This window comes from Pezoporus flaviventris, unplaced genomic scaffold (genome assembly GCF_033815535.1).
Source record: "Pezoporus flaviventris isolate CSIRO_AGI_PZ_B2104156 unplaced genomic scaffold, CSIRO_AGI_Pfla_v1 ptg000001l, whole genome shotgun sequence".
Classification (NCBI taxonomy): Eukaryota; Metazoa; Chordata; class Aves; order Psittaciformes; family Psittacidae; genus Pezoporus; species Pezoporus flaviventris.
This window is the reverse complement of record NW_026892549.1, coordinates 37281206-37308261: the sequence shown is the minus strand read 5'-3', so window position 1 is coordinate 37308261 and position 27056 is coordinate 37281206. Positions and strand designations below refer to the sequence as shown.

Here is a 27056-nt window from a genome sequence, read left to right as displayed (position 1 = left end):
ATTAAATCATATGCATCATAGATCTTTAAGGACAAAATTACTGATGCACAGCACATGCGCTCCTTTAACCACTGCAGTTTACCCTATCAAAGTATTACTGAATGCTCTTAAGAGTATAGAAAGGAAATTAGCATGTTTTATTTCCTTTAGCTATTCTTTTATTTTCTTTAGCTAGAGTTTCAATCTCTCAGAGTATTTTTTTTTTCCCTCATAATAATTTAATCTTGTTGAAAATTTTTAGGTCCACATTGTACTGATGGGGCCCCCCAGTAACCAGATTATGTTCCCAAAGTTATTGTTTTAGAGGGCCTAAATTTTACATCCAGTAATACTTCATGAAATTAATTACAGTCTCCAATGTTTTTACTATTGCTTACTACTTCCTATATGTTTTCATTTAACATGTACTTTTCTTTATATGCCTTGTTCTATGCTTACAAAGCACCTTTCTGCTGGAGACTGCCTGGTCTGAGCTCAAGGTAACTGAGCTATCTACAGATTCTAAACTTTCAGCTCTGTAATTTTGCATCTTTTAACTAGTTTGGCTTCTTCCTATACTTTCCCTGTAACCCAGTAAGTGCTTCATCTGCCTTATCCCCGTTTATGTTGGTTTAGCACTTTTTACAGTGGCTTGCCCTCCCCAAGGGGCAAACGACGACTGCAGTAGCGAAGCCTCATAAATAACATCAGCACTGAAGAGCAACCAAAAGTAAGTAACTAAGAGATTTGAGCCGGTTTTCCCTGCTCAGAAAGCTGTCTCCTTTCATCCAGGATAAATGAGCACTTTATAAACTCAGGGTTTACAAAGACACAGTGGAGATGCTTACTTTTCCGTCAAGTTTCAGACACAGGACTCATCTCTCACTCCAAGGCCCCTCAGCCTCCACCTCACAACCTCAGGCAGCGCGCCCCGCACCGCCCTCTCGTGCGAGGCGCCGGCACTCCTCTCAGCCGCTGGCCCCGGTCCAGGCGGGCGGGCCAGCCCCGTCAGCTCTTGGCATTCCCAAGCCCATGAAGGTGCCGTGGCACCCTGCGGAGCCCGCCTAACGAGGAGCCCGCGCCGCTGCCCGCCGCGCCTCTCCGTCCTCCGGGCCCCGCAGGGCTCAGGAAGCAGCTCGGAAGCGACACGCCTGCCCCGCGGCAGCCGTCGATGGAGCGCGACGAGCCGGAGCCGCTGCCGGCCGCTGCTCAGCAGGTACCAGGACCGAATCAGTGTCGATAGGGATGGGCGAGGTGGGAAGCTCCCCGCTGCTCAGTAAGCTGGCTGGCATTCACCTGGCTTCTTTTTACTTTTCTCAGTCCCTAATCGCGGGACATTGCTGGGGTAGGAAAGTTTGAGGGGCAGCGAGGCCGGTTATGTACGGCTTCGTAGAGACCAGCTGCGTGAAGCAGCCCAGGCGGATTGGTGCTTCAGCCCGGGTGACCTGACAACAGCTGTGGTTTTATCTCTGTGCAGTTTAATTCTAATTTGGGTGAGGAATATAGATCATAGGTGCCCCGCAGGCAAAAAATACAATCTGAGGAGCCTTGTTCGTGTGAGGTGGGGGATTTGTGGCTGCTCAGCACAGCTAAAATTCCATCTTGCTTGAGGACCAGAACTTGAGCACCCTCCTGTTGGGCCTGCTGCTAACAGGATGATCTCCTGGCCTGCAGCTAGGCCCTGGGAGAGGACCAACGCATCCCGTTCACCTCTTCAATAGCCTTACATGTGTAATAGCTTGCTTCCTAACAGGCATTTTGTTCCCCATCTGCAGTCCAAGTGCACCTTTAAGAGCACTGCTAGTCTTCACATTTCACCTGTGTCACAATTTCTGTTGCCCCTTCTTGTCTTTTCTTGCCCGTTCAGATGTGTCTTTTCCAACTGCGGAAGGGACCAGTGACACTGCTAGAGTCTTTGAGCTGTACAGTGTGCATTTTCTTGTAACAACTGGAGAGGGGCAACTAGGCTGTTCTAGTTCAGTGCAATTTCATGTGTATTGTGCTGTAAGTAGCATAGAGCATTAAAAATTTAAGAAAGAATGAGAGTGATGCTTTTGCTGCTTGAATCAGTGGTGAAGTAAAATGTAGCACCTGTAAGCATGGATGAAAAAGGCTGAGGGAAAATGCTACCTATAAAACTACATATGATATGGAGAAGATAAGTAGATAATAGGGGTTGGACTGTCTGTGATGACATAAAAAAAAATTTGGGGAACTCAACTAGAAATATTTGACAAAGAAGAGTGCCCGTTTCTTCTTGCGATGCATTGTGGATGGATTTTTAGCAAAGAATGGCCACGTTCCCATGTCAGCAAGTGCCTGCATGGCACTCAACATGAACTGAGGATGAAGGAGGACGTGGGTAAGGAAGCAAAATTAATGGTGCAAGCAAGATAAGAAGAAACTGGAATGTGCTAAGATACAAAATAGTGAACTGTTAGCAAGTTTTAAAGGTTAAGTTCCCATACGCTTATTTGATTAATTGTATACTCGTTGCTGTGTGCTGCAAGAATATGTATCAAAGCATAATATACTAAGCTATTGTATATGTATCCAATTATACTACAGCAAGTTATTGTATATGTATCCAAATATAATACAGCGAGCTATTTTATATGTAACCATAGTTGCTGTGTGCTACAAGAATACTTATCCGATTATGATACAGCAAGCTATTGTAAGCAGATGCAGAGAACAGTATAAAAATGATAGATGCTTTGTAATAAATGGCTTTGGTCTGATCATATTGATCTCTGACTGAGTCCATATTTTTTCTGCAGCAATGCATAGTTTAGATGTGGCATTCATTGCCATGTGATATGCTCCATCCCTGTCAGTGTTCAAGGCGAGGTTGGACAGAGCCTTGGGTGTCATGGTCTAGTGTGAAGCATCCCTGCCTATGGCAGGGGGGCTTGGAACTAGATGATCTTATGGTCCTTTCCAGGTTTAAGCATTCTATGATTCTGTGATGTTGTAGATGCTAAGAAATATACATGGCTTCAGAAAAGGGGCAAATCCAAGGAGCAATCTATTAAGGGATGTGATACGCTGTGAACATATCTGCTTTGAGAAAGTCTGAGATATGAAACCTGATGAAAGCTGGGACAGGGAAGTTGTGTGCTATATTTTTTTCATGTCTTACACTCTTCCCTAAGTGTCTTCTATAACCGTTCTCAGATAACAGGTTACTAGGCTATACTAGCTTTTGATCTGAGCCAGTGTTACTTTTCTAGTTAGTACTTCTAAGGATTAAAGGTTTCACTTAACTATGTAGCCCTCTTTGAAGCACTCTTATGCTTGTTAGCTTATACTACTATCTACTGATGACTTAGCTTTGTCAGTAATTTAATTTCTTTTCCAGGAGTATTAGTGACAAGCATCTGAGTTTGTGCTACCAGCTATATATGTTAAATAGGCTCCTGCATCCATGAAATAGTGGTTTTATTTTCACGGTAAGTGCACGATGTTCTGCTTTTGCAGAACACAGATGAGCATTTTCTTCATTAAATGCATATTCCTCTTTTGAATTACACAACTTTATTTAAAATACTGGCCTGCTAATGAGTGACTCTAAAATGTTCTCTGGCAGCAGAGTGATGATCTGAGGAGAGGACCATTCCATGCTTATGAAGAAATGCTTTTTGAAGATAAAAGCTTTCATTTTTTAAGCTGTTGGCTACAAACTGTGCTTTGGTTTGTACCAGACCTTTCCATAGAAATTTCCTGGGACTAGCCAATTATTATAGTGTCATTAACTATTCATAATGAACTAAACCATTGGATGATACAGGAATATTTAAAATGGCGAATAAACCCTTCAATTAGAGTATCTTCACATGTTGGCATACTTTACTAGTAACATTTAATTCCCCTGATTCAATGGCCTGTTTTTACTGACCAGTTGTATTAGCCAAGATATTTTCAAAACTAATTGATTCACATGTCTGCCTTTGGAAAGTGACTAAAAAGCTCTTTGTTTAACAATATGCCTCTGAGTTTGTATACATTTCTGTCCTTTCACATTTATTTTTTTCTTCCAGAGGAGAATTAATTACAGAAGATTCTGGGTCAGACTTATACAGGGATTAGTTGCCTAATATTTCTTTGATTTCTCACTGAAAAAAAATGGGATTTAGGTCTCAAAATACCTCTAAAAATCTGAGTCAATGACTTTTTTTCTTTTTATTTAATCTTGAATAGACTATCTGTAAAATCCTTTTGCTCACCTATTTTTCTCATGTATAATGTTATCATTGTTTTTCTGAAATAGGTAGATGACCAAACAGCCCTTGTTAGTAAACCCAGGAAGAAAGGAGGAAAAGGTGATCTAGCATCAGCTGGGTTTAACATTATCAACTCTATCATAGGATCAGGTATAATTGGTAAGTATACTTTTCTTCACTAGCCTGTGTTCAGCCTTCTTTATACATGCATGACTAACCAGTCTGGAGAACTGACACTGTTATCTTACTGTCTCCTGCTGTTCCTAAAGATTTTTCTCTATTTTTATTTACTTACTATGCAAAAATGCAGAGGTATCAGTTGAGATCAGGTCTCTCAGTGATAAATGTCTTACAGCTGCTTTGCCATAATGATAAGAGGCTGGGTTGGGTAAGTGCTAACTGAATTTCACACCTAGGCAGCCCTTTGTCTGTTAATAACTTCAGAAAGATCATTTTTAAGCATGCTAGTCCATTTTGGGCAATTGGTAGAACTTTTTTTAAATTGAAATATTTATTTTGGTTATCACACATAAGTATTTGGGACGTTTTCTCTATAGTCTCTCCTCTTGTTATTTACAGGATTGCCATATTCAATGAAGGAAGCTGGTTTTCCACTAGGAGTACTGCTTTTATTTGGAGTTGCCTATATCACAGGTACTTTAAAAGCAGTTTCTGGTGTAAAGCGAGCTTATCTTGAGCTTAATAATACCTTAAACAAGTATATGTATGATAATGTATGATAATTAAAATGACAGGTTTTTTTCCTTATCTCATTAATCCCTTGAGCAGATTAGTAAAAGTAGAGAATTATACTGTACAACACATAAAGCTGCTTTTTGTGTGCATTTTATTTTCGTAAAGCATAGTTTCTTAGACTAGGTCAAGGTGACATTTGGAAGAATAGCTTTTATTTGTGCCTCATAATCACCTGGTCCACTGTTTTTACCCTAATTAAGAGACTGATCCTTGAGGGGGTTGTATATCACTTTTTAAAAATCTATCACAGAATGAAAACCTTTGGTTGTAGTATGATTTTGAATATTTTATTTAGTTACCATTCATCAAAAAAATAATGTGTTTACCTTCAAAAAGGTAAAGGGTTTGAAATAACATGATAAATAAACATAAATCTGCTGACGTCAAAGGCAAATTTCTGTAAAGACTTTGGATTCAAGACTCAAAATGATGAACCAAGTCTACATGAATGTTACAAATTCTGTTACTTGTGCGCTGAGCAGCAGTTGATGCTTTGCATTGCTTAAAATATAATGTAAGGTTCTGCATAAATGACTGGAGAGCAATATAACATAAGGAACATGTTATATTGTTATATATGTTATATATATATGTTATATATATGTTATATATATGTGATATATATGTTATATGTATGTTATATATATGTTATATATAACATATATATGTTATATATGTTATATGTATGTTATATATATGTTATATATAACATATATATGTTATATATGTTATATATATAACATATATATGTTATATATATAACATATATATGTTATATATATGTTATATATAACATATATATAACATATATATAACATTATATATATAACATAAGGAACATTTTCCTTATGAATGGAAAATTTTCTCTATAGATTAATGGAATTATAGCATGAGCATAGCTGAGAAATTTCAGTTACTTTTCTGTAAAAAATCTGATTTGTCCTTTGTACGTGTAAGTATTTTGAAGGCCCTATAGCCATAGGCCCAGAACCTGTGAATTAAACTTATAATTTTATTATGTTGAAGATTTGACTCAATATATCTTGCATAAGCAAATTATATATAGTTACAACTTTTCAACTTGTAGCATTTAAAATACAGGCTAGATATGTACCATTAGCATTTCTTTTCCATAGATTTTACTGAATAATTGCTGAATAGCTGTTATTGAGCAATTCTCGCTGTATTTCATTTTGGGGGATCTTTTTGGGTTTATAATGAGTCTATGTAGGCTGGGTGTAGTCCAGATTGACAGACAAATACATATGATACGGTTAATCTTTTTTTAAAGTTTTGTGGGTCTAAGATCCCTTGCTATAAACACTTAATATTTCTTGTGCAAGATCAGTTTAGCATGCAGCATAATTGAAAATGGACAATTCTGTACTTCTCTTTTTGTCTGCTCTCAATTATAGTGTGTGTATATATTGTGTAAGAATTGCATATGCTCATGTGAATCTCTGGATTGGCTTTAACATTAGCACATGGTAGAAATCTCCTTCATAAATTTCAGTCATTCCCAGAAGATAATAAACACTGATACTGTTCACAGAAAGGAACTGTTCCTATCGCAACACAAATTACAAGCTAAGTGAAAGACAGATGAGGAATAGATGAGGTCTAGCTACTGTCTGTCAAGACATCTGTACTAAGGTAATGAATTTTGTGCTGGACTGGAAAATGCCATGGTGCTCAAATAAAATCAAAAGCATAGCTGACCTAACTACAATATTTTGAACTGTTCCTTATAAAAAGTTGAGGTTCAATCTGGGAGTAGTTCTGCCTGAGACATCAGCTCTGCCTCAAGGCACATTGCTTCATGGGTTTCCAGAAAAATCACTTTGCATATGTTTTATTTATTTACCCAATGAAAACGTTTAGGATATTTTATTGTAAACAATGGAGAAGATGCAAAATACTAACCAGGTTTTATCTTTCATAAACTTAGATAAATGAGTAAAGTGCACTATGACACAGGTAATCCTTGTGTTTTACTCCCTTTCAGGATATAATCAAATGCTCCATTCATTCAGGAGACCTCTGAATTTTCCTTTTTGGGTGCTCGTGACAGTTCTCATTCTATTTGACCACACTGGGAACCAATGAAAATGAGACTTTCTGCTGTCCCTAATTGGGAAAGCTGAAATAACTTCTACTATGAGCCTGTAATTCCTGGGTTTGGTAGATTCAGAACCTTTGAGATTTTTCATCCCTTCTCTTCCCAGTGCCACTGTTCTCCTTTTTACAGACCTTTTTAAAAAAAATTTTTAAGGAATTAAAAAGATGAACGGGAACCACCATTTGGTTCATATTGTCTTTAACAGTAATTTTCTATTTTAACAGATTATTCCATTATATTACTAATCAAAGGAGGAAACCTCTCCAGTGCCAACACCTATCAAGATCTGGTCAGAAAAACATATGGGCTTGTAGGTTATCTAATTCTTTCAACTCTTCAATTTTTATATCCATTTATTGGTAAGATTACATATAAATATAAATGTTTAAGTTTTATAAAAACCAAGCTTTTTTACATTACCTCATTCTTTCACTAGTTAAGTATTAAGAACTCTGAAAAGAATATACTGCATATGCCTCTTTCCTATTAAAAAAATTATTACTTGGTGTGTTCTGAAGAACGACTGAGGAAGGATTCGGTGAATTGGAGGACTAGAATAATAGAAATTAACTGAAATGTAATAGCAGAGATATTCATGATCACACACTTAAAAATTAATAACAGAAGTAGCTACGAGAAATAGCAAATAAGAGATTCTGTTCTAGAAAGAATAACAGAGCACAGAGTGATGTGCCTGAAACAAAAGAAAAATATAACTTTAGGAGTATATTGAATTAATATTTTTCCAAAGATGTACTATTTCTCTCATTGGAGAAGCCACTTATCGGATCTCACTTGAGTAATCTGTACTGTCATTGCTCTTCAGCAGCCTCATGCTCAATGAGCTACTAGGAAATTGGGCAGTCAAGACCCCTTTGAAGAAGAAATTGTAAAAACCCAAACAGCTGTAATCTGGGCAGGAACTGATTAGACCAAGAGTTTAAAATAAAGGGGTATTCTGAATCTGACACCTGTGATTCAGCAAGTCTTAAAAAAGCTTGTTGTTTTCACACATGGGCCTGTGGGAGGAGATGACTTGAGAAACCAAGACTTTTGTGACCACAAAGTCCCTGATCAAAATTCCTGCTTTGGGAATAATCAGTCTGAATTTATTACAGGTAGCTGAGATGTTTTAGGAGGTCAAGTTAATGCCACTGCAGCCCATAATGTTATACATGTTGACTTAAAGAGTATAAGTACTACTTCTTAGAGAATATGGAAGAGAATTTTAAAGATCCCAGTCCTTAGCATGGAGTAATTATGCATATATATGCTTCTGTTTGTTTCTATAAGTAGTGTTAATGACTTACAATTTCATAATAGTGAGTATTTATGCATTAGTTGAGGTCAGTACCTAGAATCCTGAAAGACCATCTAGTTCCAAGCCTCTGTTATGGGCAGGGACACCTTCCAGTAGGCCAGCTCGCTCAAGCTTCATCCAGACTGGCCTGGAACACCAGGGATGGAGCAGCCACAGCTTCTCTGGGCAAGCTGTTCCAGTGCCTCATCCCCCTCATAGGAAAGAGCTGGTTTCTAATATTTAATATAAATCTACCCTCTTTCAGTTTAAAGCTGTTTCCCCTTGTTCTATCACTACAGGTCTTTGTAAAATAACTCTCCAGCTTTCTTGCAGGCCCCTTTATGTACTGGAAGGCTGCTATCAGGTCTCCCCAGAGCCTTCAGGTTGAACAACCCCAGCTGCCTCAACCTGATCATCCTCCTGGCTCTCCTCTGGACTCCATGTCCTTATACTGGGGGTCCTTGCACTTAGCCTTGTTGAACTTCATGAGGTTTGCACTGGCCCACCTCTGGATGGCATCCCTTCCCTCTAGCTTGTCAACTGCACCACACAGCTTGGTGTCATCTGCAGACTTGTTGAGGATGGGCTCAATCCTACTGTCACCCACAAAGATACCTATATGTGTGCTGTGTAAATGGTGAAAACCCCATGAGTCTTCAAAATAAATAAATATATTTTGTGTGTACACACCCATGTACGCATACATTTCTAGTGTAGGATAAGGTAAGAATGAAATATGGATGTTAAGGCTACAGTTCTTATTAATGAGAGGAAGGAATGGAAGTCCATATCTGATACCTTTATCTCTTTTCTTCTGGTTTAAAGATTTTGCTAACTTTTTACATGAGCTTTTGATTGCAGGACTGATTAGTAGACTAACAGGCACTTTACTAAATAGAAGTTTGAAAATAAACTGACAAAGAATTGCTGTTAGAAACAAACAGTTTGAAAAAGCCTTTTTTCCCTATTCTGAAGTAAGCTTGTATGGCAAGTTAGCACAACTGCCTTGCTGATCAGGCTGGATTCTTGCTTAGGTTGTATCTGTTTAAAAAAAGAGAAAAAAACAAACCCACCAAAACCCTTAAAAGATGTTTGTGCTAGCCAGAATTCATCCAAGAGGGAGAGTGGCATATAATCCTGAAATCTACAAAACATGTATTAAATATCAGATATTTCATATTTGACTTGTACTAACAAAAAAATTGTATTTTCTTTAAGCTATGATCAGTTACAACATAATAACAGGAGACACTTTAACTAAAGTTTTTCAGAGAATTCCTGGAGGTAAGATGCATTTTAAAAATTCAGGATGGGGAAAATGTGTTGAATAGGAATACAGCACAAATATTTATGTATTACCTGTTACATTACTTTTAAATTACTCTTAAAGATAGTTCAAGTTAAGAACTTGAAGCATATTTGTGTGAGTAGGTTTTTGTTGTTTTGGGTCTGTTTCTTTTGGGGGTGAGTTTGTTTGGGTTTTCTTTTTGTTAATAAGTCTTTCACAAATAAAAACTATGAATCCTAGTCCTTGGCTATCATTGGACTCGGTGTCAGTGGGAGACCACATGCTTCAGTGAAATCCTAAGCAAATAGAAGGAGTCTTCCGCAGTGGTATATTTACAAGGTCATTACATTTTGCTATCTTTTTTTAGGTATTTCCCATAATAATAACAATATTTTTAATACTAAAACTGCACTTTATCTATTGAATAATTTTGGATGGCTTGCAAATAATATAGTGGATTTAATACTTACGAGTGTGTTTATAATAGTTGGTCATGAACCGCATATGTAACTTTCAGTTCTATTAGATATTCACTGCAAAACCAAATGTGGAAATTTGAACTATTTAACTCATGCACTTGTTACCATTCTGCTGTAAATTTTCACAGCAGAAGCAGTGGAGCAATTTATTTGCATGTTTAACATCTACTTCAGCACAAAGCCAGCTAAGTTAAAACATTCTTCACTGGGAAATTAAAGTAAAAAGAACATGTCTGCTATGAAGTGGAAATTAGTATTTGTATAAACTGTCTGATTTCCACCTCAGGACTGTAATTTTCAACAGGTGAAGCCTTCAAAGTGTGGATGCAGTTTTAACTGTCACACTCTGTTGTTCTGTGAATACCTGATTGGGTTGATAGTGACATTGAATATCTAATAATTTATATGCAATACCACTTCTGTAATAAGAGGAATCTCCAGCTAGGCAAATCTTTTCACCCAGCTGGTAGAATGCCTGCCTAGAAAGAGATGGGAAAGCATTATAATCTCCCAAAGATTAGAGGGAACTGAACACAGACTTCTGTGTCAATTGCCAATCAGTTTTCAACCATAATTATTCAGCAGGCTTTCATTCAAGCCCATGATTCATGGTAGCCTGACTGAAACTGAGTTATGTTTTATTTTAAGTTGTCATTAGCTTTAAAGAAAAACTCCAGCAGTTGTACAAATAAATCCCACTGATTGCGGGGAATATTATATCATTCTTGTTGCCTTCACGTGGTAATCTGTATTTTGCAGTGTAAGCCAGCTGACTGCAAGAAAGGAGGTGCTCAAAAGAAATCTAAACATTAACTGATATTAGGGTAATATTTTTTAAGAATTTGCTTCTTTTCAACAGCACAGTAATTGAAGTCAACACAGTGCCAAAAATTCCCCAAGAGTAAATGGCAGAAAGAAGTAGTGGAATGTTTTACTTGCAGTCTGCCAATACTGACCCAGGCATGATGAAAGAAATTAATACTAATCTATATGTAGAAATGCCAGACTCACAAAGTTTGGTATAATATATCCCATATGTTATGCATTTGTTTTGAATTTGTAGAATTCTTGTGATTATGCACATGCTGTGAATGGCTTCCTCAAGGTTAGCTAATGCTTAGTCTTTATTTCAGTGTTACGTAGCTTAAGTAAAGGGAATAAAAGCCTGGTCAGCCTCAGAGTTTGTTATTTCTAGACTTTCAGATGTAACCAGACAGTTCCTCATGTCAGTCTCTTAGAAAAAGAAATTATTTTCTTTTTTACTTTAGTTGGAACAGATAACGTGCTTACCGATCGTCACTTCATAATCCTTCTTACCACCATCATCTTTACCTTGCCTATATCTTTATATCGAGACATAGCAAAACTAGGAAAGGTAAGTCATAATAGCAGTTGATTTTTTGTTTACTTTTCTGTATGCAGTTAGAAAATAAGTGCTAGTTATAACTTAATTTATTTGAAATCAATTATATCTAGCTGAAGCATGTTGAATATTTAGAATTTCCCAAGAAATATTGGCAAATTCAGAATAGTTTAAGCAGAACTTTGGCCTTCATGAATCACTGGAATTTTTTCATCTACAGCTAGTAGAACTCAAGTCTTGCAAAACACTGGGTGGTATGGACCTGCTATTGAAATGCTGAGAACCATTGACTAGAAATGTTTAAATGGGAATATCAGTTAAAATTAGACAAATAGTTGTAACTAACTGGCTAGTTACTTTAAAAGAATAACAAAATATTATGATCTAGGACAAGCTTTCTAATTATAAATATTTGATGCAATATTTAAAATAAAAATATTATAATTAAAAAAAAGCACATTATAGTGAAAGCCTTTCAGCAGCTTACTGACTAAAGCAGTATTTTTACCTTTACAGGTATCTCTTATTTCTCTGATTTTAACCATTGTCATCCTGATTGTTGTGATGGTGAGAACAGTAACATTCAGTCCACAAGTGTGAGTATTCTTACACTTGCCACAAAGTGAATTTTTGATCATATATATAATTTGTTATTTCACTACTGCATTGTATCTGCATAGTTTTGAACTATGGCTGTTTTGAGAGAGAGATAATTGAAAAAATAAATTTGTATTAACAGGAATAGAAAATGAACTGCTAAACTTTATTTTATCCTCTTTTTAACCCCTCTGTTGCCCATAACCAAACTTAGGAAAAGTCTAAAAAAAAGTTACATATTAGTTGAAAACTGTGAGATATGGCTAATAGCAGGTGGCTCATGAATGGGCATATGAGATTGTCATTTGAGAAATCTTGAATTTCATCCATTACTGTCAGATGGCCTTTATTTATGATCTTAAAATACGTAACATCTTCATAATGTTTCTTTTTCTGTTAATATAATTATTTGTGTTAAGTTTTTATTATGAAATTATGAAAAGAAAAAAGATAATATAATAATAAAAACTTTATTCTGGCAATTAAAAAAACAGCAGTATAAGCATGCAAAACATTTTCAGCAGTACAGACACTCTGAAAGTAGCATTTAACATTGGACATCAGAGTATTCTAGACAATTTAGTACACATGAATATGTTGGGGCAGTGTTTTTCTAATTACATTGCAAGAAAGTGTTATGAATCCATAGTCTTTCCTTTATGCCTAGAAGGTCTACCTTTTCCTTAATCCTTTAAATGTGAAGACATTACTAATAAAGACAACTAACTCTATTTCTGAAAGTGCTTTTTCATTTATTGGAACAGTTTTATATAGTATTTCTAATGTTTGTCTAAGAATTGGTTTCTTCCACCATGATTATTTCAGTAGTGTTATGCATAATTGTTCATTTGTTTTACTGCTGTGATATGTGTGTTACTTGCAGGGTATTTGTGTTTAATGCTAGGAAGATGGCGAGAATAGCAGTTTCTAAAATTGTAGCAGATGATACTATTATCCATAAAATGATGCACTTGGAACTGTGTGAGACTCTCCCTCTCTCTTCTTCCACTCCCCCCCCATCACCCCCCAAAAAGAAAGCATACTTTTCATACTGTGTGTTAAAGGGATATTTGAAAGTGTAATATCAAAATCCCCTTCCAAAAAAGGAAGGTGTTATATGTAATGGTTGCTGATGACCTTGTTACTATGGTAACATTTCTTCTCAACAGTTGTGATGCACTGAAAAAATATGGAATGGGTTCATTTTTTCTTACAATAACTAATGTTGGGTTTTAAATGATTCTTGATGTTTCACATTTTAGTTCTTGAGAGACTTCCATTTTTGGCCTGGTTTTCAGAAATTCATCTAGCAAGTTGATTAACTGTTAATCAGAATCTTTTGCCTCACAAACATTCTATCAATGTCTATTTTTCATATTTGTGTTTTACAGTGGGAATTAGACATGCGCTTTAATTATTACAGCCCTTTTGTAATATTTATTAATGTTATAATGCTGTGCCATCTCTTTTTTTTCTTCAGTGAGGATGAGGAACACTAATATATTTTAATACAATCCCATCATAGTATTATAACAAGTGAAACAAGTCTAACATATTTACTGTGAATCCTTACTAAAATACAGTAGAAGCTGGAGTTTTAAAAGTGATTTTTAAAAATCATGATTATGGAACACAGTCCTTAGGTTTGTCAGATAGGAAAAGAATTTGTCTTTTGCTTAAATGCAATCCATGCTCTAGTTGAAAATTTTGTATCTATTATTTGGACAACAGAGAATATTATGTTTCCTGGAAACCTTCTGCGATGTGTTAGTCCATCAGCAAAACAACATTATGGTTATTTTTAATGATTTGATGAGCTTGAAACTGTAGGCTGAAAAAGAGCAATTATAAGTCTTTGAGTGTTGCTTTGGGAATGGAGTGGGTTGTCCAGGAACATTTTAGGAATGTTATTTTCTAATTAGTCCTCAAGAAAAAAACCTATATATTTATGATGAGGGATTGCTTGATTTAACTTATTTCCTCATATGACAAATATAAAACTGAGGTAATTCCTGCCCAGTTTTGGTTTTGATTAATATCATCCATATAGTTATTGTTTGCCTGAAGGACATATGAACCTGCAGATAAAATCCCATATTCTGGACCCAGAGTTTATTCTCAGTAGGTTAAGATGCTGGATAAAAACACATTTTGATAATCTGATCTTTATTTCCACCTGCTTCTAGATGGGTATTTTTTGACTGTCATCAAAAACAATTATCTCGGACTGTAAACATGCTGTATGTTAATACTGCATAAAATCATGCTTCAAAGCTGAAACTAACATCCATTGCTGTAAGAAGCAATATTTTATCTAGCTTATAAGGATGGATCATTTTTATTTTGTGTTCTTTTGGAAAGAATGTCGTGGTGTCAGTGTCTGCATAATACATAGATCTCTAGGAAAAGCTTCAAGAGCATCTGCTACACATAAATAAGATGTGAGAATTACTCAGCTGGCAGCTGATCACAGGGATGAAACACCAAGTGTTCATGAAAATAACTTGAAAGTAGAAAGTTGATTCTTTCCTTCATATAAATAATCCAATAGTAAGTAAAAAAAACTTTAATGTGTGATGAAATTAAAAAATAAAACTAAACTACCGTATATTTACAAAACTGCTAAGTAGCTCATTAAGGAAGAAAGAGGCATTAAAGCAGCTTTAACTAAGTGGGGCTGACATATAGCTTTGCCTTTTCTGTGTTCTTTAACAACCAAGATGACTTTGATTAACATAAAATTCAAGGCTGATGTGAGCATTACTCATTTTCATTCCATTATACTGATGAAAGTTATATTCAGCATGTATAAATTTTTTCAGTATCTTTAAACTTTTGGAGTTTAAACAAAAACTAAGAAGGTATTTTACCTTAGAACTGAACTGAAATTTTACAATTAATTTCCTAAATGTCTAAATCATTGACTTAAACATGAGTTAATAGACCATGTATTCCTGGATTACTTTGATAGTTGCTGGTTTGCACGTAAACTTGGAGGTTAGTCACTGATCTTCAATCCAAAACAATGGATGTCTTTCGCTCATTCATCATGTAGCTCCTCTGTCAAACACAGGACTTTGCTTCCTCTCTACAAATTAGGTTTTCTGTTTGCTTTTTTCAGTCAGTGTTTTATACCTGAAAACTGGGTTTAGATCAGAGACCTATGTTTCTCTTTCTCTCCATAAAAGTATTTTGCTTCAGGTGCAATCTGCTGTACTGCATTTCACAGCATTTCTACATAAATGACAGAAAATATTTTTGCATGGCATGGATTTTAGGGAATACTATAGCGTAAATGTTTTACAAGAAGTAGAAGATACGCTGTTTTAGACTGCCAAACAATTTTGCCCAACCCTTACTCATGATCTGGATGTGAAATGCCCTGTTTTACCCTGTTAGGAAGTCTTAACTTTTGCCTAGTTCATTAGCTCTTTTCATTTTCCCTTGTTATTGTGTAGAGAAACACAAACTTCTAAAAACTCATTAGCATGTTTATATGCTATACTTTCTATTAACTATACTGAACACTGAGTAATTTTCTGGACCTCTAGACTGTCTTCATTGCTAGGCTTTACCACCTTCCTTTACCACAGACAGTTCTTATTGTCAGTCTATCTTGCTGTTGTCTTACTTTCAGATAAGAGTTTTTCCTCTCTGGGATCTCTCTTGGAATGTCTGTTGCTCAATCTTTTACTATTTTCATTCCAAGAATCACGGTTATATTACTTCTCAGTTTTTATTCTGTGTGACAACTTCTACTGCATGATAGGCAGTACAGCTCTCAACAAGTGCATTTAGTATCACAAATCTATTTATTCTGTAACTTTTATTATGTTTTATCTAACTACTTCTTCAGCATGAAAAAAAGCTTTGTGTTCATGCAGACATAGCCGGTGTTTTCATGCACCGAGGAAGTTAGCTGGTTTTGTTTATTAATGTATGAGCAGCAGTTAAAATCTTCCCCCTAACAGTTCTTAACAAGAATGTAGGTCAGACTGGTCAGAACAAAGGTCCTTCTCAAAAAAAGAAAACCCAAACAGAAAACCAAACCAAAATTCAATCTTGAACAATAGCAGCAGGATTGAAAAAGCCAAACAGGCGTAGCGTTACCTGGTATTCTTGTGATAAGATACTTTTAGCCTGTGTATGCATCTGCCTACATGGACACATATTTATATGAATGTATGCATGTTTACCTTGCCACTTGATATTGCCACTAGGTGCCCTCTGTCTTGTGAGTAATTTTATGTGATTACTCACTGTGTGGCTCTTCCCTAACAGGTAGTTTCCTGACACAATTTTGTCTTTTCCAATCTGAAGTCTTATTTTATATAGACACTTTCATGTCATCTGCACCCCTCTCCAGGAGCTTTGCATAAGTCTGTATGTTCTGCAGACTGGACCTGGGGCTGATTTGTTGTTTATATGGTGAGAACTCTAGAGCTGTTGACTCTAATCACTGAGAAATGGAATTGCTCACTGTGTTGTTTTCCCTTAGTTTATCACATATGTGTGAGATCCCTCTGTTCCCAGGGTATGAAAATGTTTTCCTAAACCCATGCAGCAGTATATAATTTACTGTAAGAAAGAGTCTTGTATTGTTGCATATCTAATCTGTATCACCATGCGTTATATGCCATTGCAATCTGCTGGTGGTGTTCAAATCACGAATCTGATGTTCTTCCTTTTTCTGCAACTAGAATGGAAAGAATTTATCTTCTTAGGCTGCTAAATAAGAAGGATTTTGTTCTTTTTTATTTTTGTCCCTCCAAATAATGCTCCTAATCTGATTTGGCATTTATGCATAAAGCAAAGCTATATTTTGGTCTATTGCATATTGCTAGTGCATAAGCTAACATTGTGCAGGGGGAAAACTAGCTCCTGTGATGGGGATTTTTTGTTGTTTTTATTTGTTATTATTATTTGATTATTTGGGCACTTTATTGAAAACGTTTTGACTGAAATTCACATGCTTTCTACATTCAGTTTTTTAAAATCCCTGTTTGTAGGAGCTTTTAATATAGCTATACTGTTACGTGGGATGTACCATTTTCACAGAAATCATATGTGCTTCAGACAAAAGCATTCTTTATTTGTGTGCATTGATTTATAGGGTCTCACATAATCTAAATATTAATTATTAATAGAAAAAAGGGGTAAGAAGACTGTCACAAATTCTGTTATCAAAGGATAATATGAAAGGAATTTTCATTCTGAATGTTTGATATCAAAGCTGACCTCTAGTGGTTACCGAATGGAGCAGTTGTAATGTTAGCTTTCTATATTCTATTTTTATTTTGAAATATTATTGACTTTTTTCCAATCAGGTGTGACTGTTTTCCTGAAAAATAATGCATTCAAAATTATGGATATGAATTGTCCACAGACATCTCTAGTGGTTTGATATCAGTGACATCAAGTTGAGGGAGGGTACTCTGTACAAGGAACTACAGCAGCTGTAGTGATTTGGAAGTCCTATTTCACCAGACAAATGCCAGATATCTCTATTTCATCATAACATTTATTACATCTACATGCTGAGTCTGAGAATGTTTTAGGAGGGCCATATTCAGCTTTTTAAGACTAGAAGCAGTATGTTATGGTAGTCAAGACAACATACTGCATCTGAGGGCAAAAAACTGAACTTGATTTTGATGCTCAGATTCTGTTCACTTCAAAGTTAAGCTTAGCAACCACAGCTTAAGAGCCAAAAAGGTGCTCTAAGTCTGAACTGAATGTGCATTGCATATATTTTGGGTATTTTTTTTACTATGGAAAAGGCAGTATTGACTGTTTGAGCTCTCAAATAATGGTAAGATACAAGTTTTGAAAGAGGAAACAGCAACTTTTTTTGTCTTTGTCTTTTTTTTTTTTTTTTGTCTTTTTAGGGTGTGGGAGTGGAATTTAAACATTTGAAAGCAATGAAACCTAGCATAGCATATGCCAGTATGCCACCAGATAGAGGGAGAGACAAAGCTGCCTTTGTTACCTTCACAGAACTGGCATAAGTGCCATACTGCTTTCTAGGGCAGTAGGAAAGTAGCAGCTAAAGCCTCAGGTGGCAGCAGCTTTCCCTCTAAATAAGAACAGAGCAAAGTTAGCAGCAACCGACTTTTTAAGAGCAAGTTGTCTGTGCTATTTCTTCTGTCTGTGTTTTATTTTTAATTACAAACACAATGTTCAACTGGCTTGTGAATTTCATTTTATATTTTTAGGAAATTGCAGTTCTGGAAAATGATGTTTTGTGTCCTCCTTCATTTTTGCTCTCTACAGAGAGGAAGTTCATGCATCAAATAGGTTTTAAAAAGGTTTGCTGATGATTTTCTGTGGTCCTCCTCTAAAAACTACAGTTGCCACTGGTCCAGAATTGTGAGCATAACTTAATAAGAGTAGATGGGGGGGATATTACAATTCTTGCCTGATTTATCACTCCTTTGGGAACTAGCAGAATCCCTTCACTATGAGGAATATTCGGAGCAAGTGTAAAGAAAGGCAAACTGCCTTACTTGATTTGTAGACTAGGGAAAAAAAGTGTCTCTATACTGCATGGATTACATGTGCAAATTCAAAGGAAGAAATTGCTATTAAGTAGTCAGAAGAGATTTTGGGTTGAGATAACCTTAGTCAGAATCAGCAACAGGTTTAACCTTCCCTGTTGCTTGGTATATGACGACTTCAAGAGTTTATTTACAAAACTGAAACAGGCTGACATTTTGGCTGTAAAAGCTGGTTACAGAAATACTTTAGCCAAAACAAGGGAGGTGAGAAGGGATCTCCCTAGTTTCAACTTATTGTTGATGAACACTCTGGACTGCTTGAGAGAATTCTGGAGATCTGATTAGCAGTTCTGTATTACAGCATAGTATTTTAAATTGTTTTTGATAACTGGTACTTGAAGAGGGAATAATCTATTAAAACAAATGTCTGTTTTAGACCCAAATCAGAAAATGCATGGATATTTGCAAAATCAAATGCAGTACAAGCTGTTGGAGTGATGTCATTTGGTAAGTAATTTTTTTTTATATTTTCAATATTCAGATCAACTCTAACAAAGTCTTTAATACGTTGGACCTAGAAATTGCTTTTTTTTTCTATATATTCATGCTAAGATAGTTCAGAAAAAAATGAAATTGAACTTGAGACATCCATATGAATTTAATTGTTATGATTTAAGACATTATTCCTGATATTCCTATAATTTCCAAGAGACTATTGCCCCTGTAGCACAGACAGAGGTGTAGTACGTGAATCTAGCTCAACTGTTGAGGTCATCCTAAAACACCTGCACCAACAGGGTTAGTTTAACTGATAAATTGAGGAGGAAGTCATCATTCTGTATTCTCTTGGATAACCAATAACAAAAAAATCTTATGCTGCAATTCATCCATTTGCTAGAGATTGCCTGTTACTTCCCATCTCTCACAATGAAACACCCGTGTGAATCTCAACTTGCTTCCATTATCCTCATTCTAAAATCAGTTCCTGCCTCCAGGATCCGGTATATTACTTCTTGTTGATACTGTGATAACCTGAGGCCTAAAATGGATGTCATAGGAAATCTGAAAGTAGCAAATGGCTCTGTGATTTTAAAAAAAAAAAAAAAAATCTCAAAACTGCTGTTGGGTTCTTAAGCAAAGAGCAAGAAGAGGAAACAGAGGTGGAATGGAGGTGTGGAGGGTGGGAAACAGTGTGGCATTTTAGGGTAATGAAATCAGAATCATTGCAGGTTGAATATAAACCTCATCAAATCAAATAAGTAGAAGTTCAAGCCATTTATCCTTGCCAGTCATTGCAGGATTAATGTTTGTATTTAATAATGAGTGGATTCAAACTATGCTGTCTCTCCCCTACCTTGGAATTTATTTTATATGCCTGAATTCATATATTTGTTTCAACTGTCATATGTTTCAGCATTCATCTGCAACCATAACAGCTTTTTAATATATGGGTCTCTGGAAGAACCCACATTAAAGAACTGGTCTCGAGTCACACATGTGTCTGTCTCACTTGCTGTTATTATCAGTGTAGTGTTCGCCACATGTGGATATATGACTTTTACAGGATACACAGAAGGTAAACTGCTTGATTTCAGTGCTTGCTGCAATCCTTACATTCCTGCCTTTCTGCCCAATTTTTGCTGCTAATATCTTAGTGAATGTAAAAATGACAAAATCATACTGTATTTGAACAGAAACGGTTAGGACATTGCTTGTAGTGCCCCAACCACCAACACAGGATACAAAGATCCGAGCTGCATGCTAAGATGTCAGATTCCCAAGTATAAGCCTCTCTGGTCAAAGTCCCCTTTGAATACTTCCATAATCAAAATAGTTCTGAGGACTAAGCATCTATAATTTAGCCATATGATCCACTAGCAGAGAGCAATAAGAACAAAAATTTCTTTGATTTTTCTATAGGATGCCTGGCATGTATTTCTGTACTTTCTGTATCTTTTCCTGTCTGTGCTAATACAGCGTTCTACCTCTGACTTAAGAGATATTTCCTATCTTTACAACAGCTGTTTTGCTGTAACTAATCCTATTCCCACTTCTGTGGGTATATGAATATACATAAATGTATAAATATATCTATTCAATGTTACATCATATTATTTAACATCATTTTCTTGAAGTATAAAAGGTCCTTTCAGAAGAACAAGGCATAAATTTTTTCAATGCATTAGCTTCTTCAGGAAAAATACATATTTCACAAGCAAGCAGATTTTCTGTTATTTAATAGTGCTGTTCCAAATCGTAGAAGGCTTCCAAGCTTTTTCTTTCCTGATGAGCAGCAGCATCTAGTTGAGAATACAAACTATAGGATATAGATTACTGGTTGATCTGTCCTTTTTTCCTGCTTCTAGTGCTGTTTATGCTGAATAATTTACCGGCCCAGATGCACCTGTAGCTAGACTTAACAGCAAACTGGCTGAGGTATTACAAGTATAGAAAGCTCTGACTGCAGCTGTCCCTCAGCATATGACTCTACTGCAAGCAGGTTCCATCTTACTTTGTATCCCCTGTCAAAATCTTTTCTTTTCTTTTAAGTGCACCTTATTGCTTCTTCAGTGCTGTTTTGATCCTAAAAGTAGTAAATCATAAGACAGTAATCGGGTAGAAAAGACCTGATAGATCATCTGATCACTGTCTTGTAGTGCCTGTCATGCTTCAGAGATCATTATTCCAGATTCTTTATGGTAAACTCTAAGCAAGATGATGATTTGAATTCTCTAGCAATGTTTTTGTTGTTAGATGTAAGAAGATTTGCTAGGTAATAATCCATATGTTTATAAGGCCTTTCAGGGTCAGAATATTTGAAATTCTGTACTGCAGCTTACCAGCTGTGACTAGATACTATCAGAAAAAAAGCAGTTCTCCAGAGGTAACACACGGGTTGTCTTTGTGTAATTGCTGTTATAGGAATTACATTTTTAAAGGAAATGTATCTTTCTCATACAAGCTTTCTTTCTGAGTCTGTCACATATTTATTTAAACAAACACCAGCATCTCATACAAAATCTGTGCTAAGGGGAAGATAACAGATGACAAACTCTAGTGTGTATATGTTAAAATATTTTTGAAAGATAAATGCTACTTGAAATAAAAACACTGCTACCAGCAGGATAAGCTGAAGGTTCCTCCTGGATGTAATTTCTGACTGTGACTACAGTTTTTCTAGATGAATCAGGGAAGGGGATCAGAAAGTCTCAATTACTCCAGTAACTTACACTTCAAGTTGCAAATAGGCCAATGACATGAAGTTCAAACTAACTGATGCTTTGCTATGCCTCAGGAGATCTATTTGAAAACTACTGTAGAGATGACAGTCTTGCTACATTTGGAAGATTTTGTTATGGAGTTACTGTGATTCTGACCTTCCCCCTTGAATGTTTTGTGACCAGAGAGGTAAGAATTAACCACATTCTCCTATTAACAATGTCGATATATATTAATATTACCTTCACATCATTAGTACATATTGCAGCTGAAGTCAGTGATTGATCTGTAATAAATATCATCATATCCTATTCTGTTACATGCAATGAGTATGAGGTACAAATTGTACTGTTTGGATTCTGGTAACATAATGCTGTATTACATTTATTATAATATTATCCAATGTTCTATTAATAGCAAGACTGCTTAAAGTTCCAAGTTTGGCATAAATACCACTGTTGTTATTATGTTGAGATTAGCCAAAAATAGTATATTTATCATGCTTAATAGTTTTGGTTTGTGATAGTATCTTCGTCTAGGAAATCCATCTATTCAATAAATAATTATAATTTTTTATTCTGTAGTGGGCATATGAGAAGAAAGTAAGTATACCCTAAATCCTGCAGGTGTAACTAAATCAGTCTTGCATGTGTTCTGCAATTTTAGTAAAGCTTTTTATGAGTTAATTATGGAAGTGGATGAAGATGTTTTCTTGAAGCAAAATAGGTAGACTTTGGTCAGTGTATTCTCACCCATTCTTTTAGTTTCCTAATGTTAGAAGATTTGGAATAATCTGTTTGTTCAGGTAAAGAGCAAAACCAAGGTTTAAAATTGTGGTTCTGTTTCAGGTGATTGCCAATGTGTTTTTCCATGGGAACCTCTCCACAATTTTCCATATTGTTGTGACAGTAGTTATCATTGCTGTGGCGACCGGTGTATCATTAGTATATGATTGCCTTGGAATAGTTTTAGAGCTCAATGTAAGTGAACTTGTATACTCTTGTTTAATAAATCATTTTCTTATAAAACAGAACTATGAAAAATCCACAGCTCTACTGAAAATCTTACGTAATTCACCATAGTAGTCAGTAGAAATGTTAGTAGGAAAAAAATGAATTATTCATTGCTTCAAAATTGGATAATTACAGAAGAAAGGGAGTTCAGAGGTAAAGTCCATATAGATGGAAAGTGCTTTCAGGGCAGTTCTGGAGATATGGCAAATGGCTGTGATTTACCAAATGCATCTAAACTGCAGTAGAAATCACTAAGATACTCATCCTAACTGTATTGAAGGAGTGAATCTAGCATGTTTTTCTGTAATCCCTGCTTCTGATGAAGTTGGCAAATTACTAAACACTGAATCAGATCCTAAAAATTGCCTTGTGCCAAAGAGACCAAAAACAAGGGGATAAATAAAGAAGCAGTAGTAGTGAGACCACAGAGGTAGAAACTGGATTTTTTCCCTGTGTTCTCCATGCAGCCTTCTCTTCTCCAGTCTGAACAGATGAAATTTTCTTAGACTGTCTTCATATGGGAGGTGCTCAAGCCCCCGTATCATGGCCCTCCTCTGGACTTGCTCCAACAGTTCCATGTCCTTACTATGTTGGGGACACCAGAACTGTACACAGTACTCAGCTATTATTAATAACTAAAGAAGATGTGGAAATACAGTCCAGGATATGAAAGTTAGAATATTGTGAAAACTTTTTAAGGACAGCCTTTAATTCTTTATAGAAGTATTTTGGAATTGCTTTCTTACATCCCTGTCCATGCATTCATTGATATTTTCAAGCCATATATTGCATGCTTATTGATGGAACAAAATGGAGGGAGTTGTTATTTATCCTATGTGATACACATACTTGTATGTACATTATGGTACAAGTATACTGTTTTGATCCACAGAGCAGTTTATCTGCTAACTGAGCAGTAATGAGTGATTTTGTATCTGTGATTTTACCGGGTTATGTCTCTTCTAATATTATAGAACAGCTTTCAATATTCAGATAAGTTACATAATTACCCTCGATTTTAAATAATTACCTACTTAACAAATCATAACTAGTTCAAAATAAACACTATTCCTAATGGTTTGGTCAGGATGCATGTTTCCGTTAAAATTTTCTCACTCATGACGTCTGTTGATGATTTCTTTTCCGTCTTTTTTCCACTGTGTTTTTACATTAAAAGTGCAGAAAATTCACCTGTGTGTGTATATATACACACCAATAGAAGTATTTCAATGTGTGCATATGTACATGCATATTCTGGGCAAATATCTGAATACTGGTATAATAAGCCTGATTAACTTTGTGTACCCATATAATCTCTGTATATGTATGTGTGGTTTACATTTATTATATAATGTATTAAGAATAAATTTACACCAGAGAACTGCCAATAAGTTTTTCTAGCATGAACAGATATAGAATCATACAATCATAGAATCATAGAATAGTTAGGTTTGGAAAGGACCTTAAGATCATCTAGTTCCAACCCCCTGCCATGGGCAGGGACACCTCACACTAAAACATGTCACCCAAGACTCCATCCAGGCTGGCACTGAACACTGCCAGGGATGGAGCATTCACAACTTCCTTGGGCAACCCATTCCAGTGCCTCACCACCCTCATAGTAAAGAACTTCTTCCTTATATCTAACCTAAACTTCCCCTGTTTAAGTTTGAACCCATTACCCCTTGTCCTATCACTACAGTCCCTGATGGAGAGTCCCTCCCCAGGATCCTTGTAAATTCCCTTCAGATACTGGAAAGCTGCCATGAGGTCTCCATGCAGCCTTCTCTTCTCTAGGAAATTTTTTGTCTGTACTGATCACTTTTAACAGGTTCTACCTGTAACACGAAAGTTTGTACAAACAATGATGCAAAGATATTCAGTAGTCTGGATTACTACCTCACCATGATAAGCTGAAACATAGTGTTTGTTAAGTATGTGAGAAAGTAAACATTTGTAATTTCTGCATTAAAATGCTTTCTTTTGGCATGTAATTTGTATGTTACTTTTTCAGTAGCTTTACTATAAAAAGTACTTAAGCAGGTGCTTTTTATGTGTCCTTATCTAAGAGAGTATTTAAAGAGGAGTTGAATTTTTAATTCTCTCAAAGGGAGCTTTGCTTTCATAGGGAAGTCAACCCAAATCAGGTCATAAATGTAGAAATTGATCAGAATTCTTTGAACTGCTACATGATGTTTCCCCCTTCTTTTTTTTTTTTCTGAGGTGTATTCCATTTCCTACATGGAATGATATTAAAAATGTTGAGTCAGTTATAGTATTGCAGAGCCAGTATGTTTGGACTTTTACTGTACGGCTGAAACCAAGAAACTTCTGATAATCAGAATTAATAGTACTTGCAGCAGAAAATATCACTCTGTATCAGCAAAGAAAAAGCATTTAAATAAATCTGAATTATTTCAGATCATTTTACAGATATTCCTGCAAGTATCTTCACTTTGAAAAGAAAGTTTTGCATATAGCAAAACTGGCAAAGGCCTCTATTCTCTGACTTTACTTTTGTATTAGTCTAATCATAACCATTTAAAAATTTAGGGTTTTGTTCTTCACATCTAAATATATATGCTTATGAGGTTTTTTCTATTGTTGTTTCCCACATACAGGGAGTTCTGAGTGCTACCCCACTTGTTTTTATCATCCCATCAGCGTGTTACCTAAAGTTGTCCAAAGAGCGATGGAACCATTCAGATAACCTCATATCCTGCCTGATTCTTGCTGTCGGTGTGCTAGTGATGACAGTTGGGTTTGTTTTGACTGTATTGCATCCCCAGGAATGTAGCCATGGAAAAGAAATGTTCTACTGCGTCTCTAGTAATATTTCTTCTCACAACAGTACACTTCCACCACAGGCAGAACACCAATCTGCAGACTAGGTCATATACATCTCACAGCAAGCCATACATGCCAATTTAAATGAGAGCGGAACAAAGAGCTTTTATGTTTTGATAGGCACTAAGAATTTTAAACTGTGCAACTGTAATTACATACTTGGTTTTATGGTGCCACCCTTTTCCAGATAGGACTTCAGTTTTAGCTGTTGAAACAGAAATTCTCAGAGGTGCCTTTCAGTAGACATTACTTGAATAACTTGCAAACCTGTCGAAAAAGGCTGCATTTTTTTTTAACTTAGTCTTACAGCTGATTAAAATCTGTAAATGAGACGTTTAGGAATGTAGACATCTCCAATGTTTCATTGCTGTAGTTTGGTACTAATTTTAAAATCTTTAATGTATATTTGTTAGCACACCATAGCATGAGGTTCTTTTGAAGTCCTGAAAAAAAAAAGCATGCATGGATCTGTCTATGTGTATTAAACTTCTGCTCTTCATTTGAAAGAGCCCTATTAATTGTGTCTTTGATTTTGCCATAACTGTCCTGTAGTGCTGAAAGCATCCTTTGTACTGGCTCTTGAGTCAATTTTGTATTCTGACTGAACTGTAACTGATGCAATTCAACTGTTATTGTTACAACGCGTGGTCTTCTAATTAAAAGATACTGCATGAATAAATCTACACAGGTGAATTTTAAAAGACTCAAGTAAACAGTCTTTGTAAAAATTTCAGGATTGACAGAGAAGAAAATAAAAGAAACACAGCTTGGTTCTTACATTTATAACCCTATTGATTATTTCTGAAGCTGGATTGAAACATTGCTATATGCTAGGCCTGTGCAGCTTTAAAAAAAATCTGTAAGAAAACATTCTGAACTTGGTTATCATTCTAGTCCCATTCTATCATTCAATATGGCTATTGATTTTTTTTTCATGGCTTGTTAAATTCCAGTGTTTTTTTTATTTATTTTTTTTTATGTTCTCCAAAGTCTGTTTAACGTTGATTCATGTGTGTGTGTATATATATATATATATATATGGATATATATGTACACATATATACACAAATACATAGATATGCCCATAGAATACAAGTGACTTGAAGTTGAGAATGAGTAATATTGGTATCCTCAGTACCAGTGCAGGGATTTTGAATATATTTTTTTAACAAATCAAACTCTGTACTTTCAGTTAGGTTTTGCTTTATTGTGATCATTGTGGTTCCTTTTGCCCACCATTCCTTGACAACTATATGTATAATGCTACTCCATTCTTATGGTATTAAATGAGGTGGTGATGGTTTTTGTCTTCAGATCATCCTGTGTGACACAGATATTTTTTCAAGCTAGTAGCTAAATAGATGTTTAAGCAAGGA

The 27056-nt window shown here is 35.7% G+C and overlaps 1 protein-coding gene across 7 annotated transcripts; it reads left to right on the top strand.

The window, feature by feature from the left end:
* Positions 1-969: 969 nt before the first annotated feature.
* SLC38A11 (solute carrier family 38 member 11) lies at positions 970-26627 on the top strand. 7 transcript variants are annotated; one of them, XM_061452188.1, is made up of 13 exons: positions 4020-4115; positions 4250-4361; positions 4782-4856; positions 6511-6611; positions 7302-7387; positions 9596-9661; positions 11413-11519; positions 12024-12103; positions 19038-19108; positions 20016-20177; positions 21897-22009; positions 22669-22800; positions 25455-26627. In XM_061452188.1, the coding sequence occupies exons 6-13, from the start codon at positions 9598-9600 to the stop codon at positions 25722-25724; spliced, it is 999 nt and encodes a 332-aa protein (XP_061308172.1). In that variant the 5' UTR covers positions 4020-4115; positions 4250-4361; positions 4782-4856; positions 6511-6611; positions 7302-7387; positions 9596-9597; the 3' UTR covers positions 25725-26627. The 7 variants fall into 7 exon arrangements, with proteins under 7 accessions (XP_061308128.1, XP_061308137.1, XP_061308181.1 ...); XM_061452171.1 differs by having other exon boundaries at positions 7302-7436; XM_061452183.1 differs by having other exon boundaries at positions 6472-6611; positions 7302-7436.
* The last annotated feature ends 429 nt before the right edge of the window (positions 26628-27056 follow it).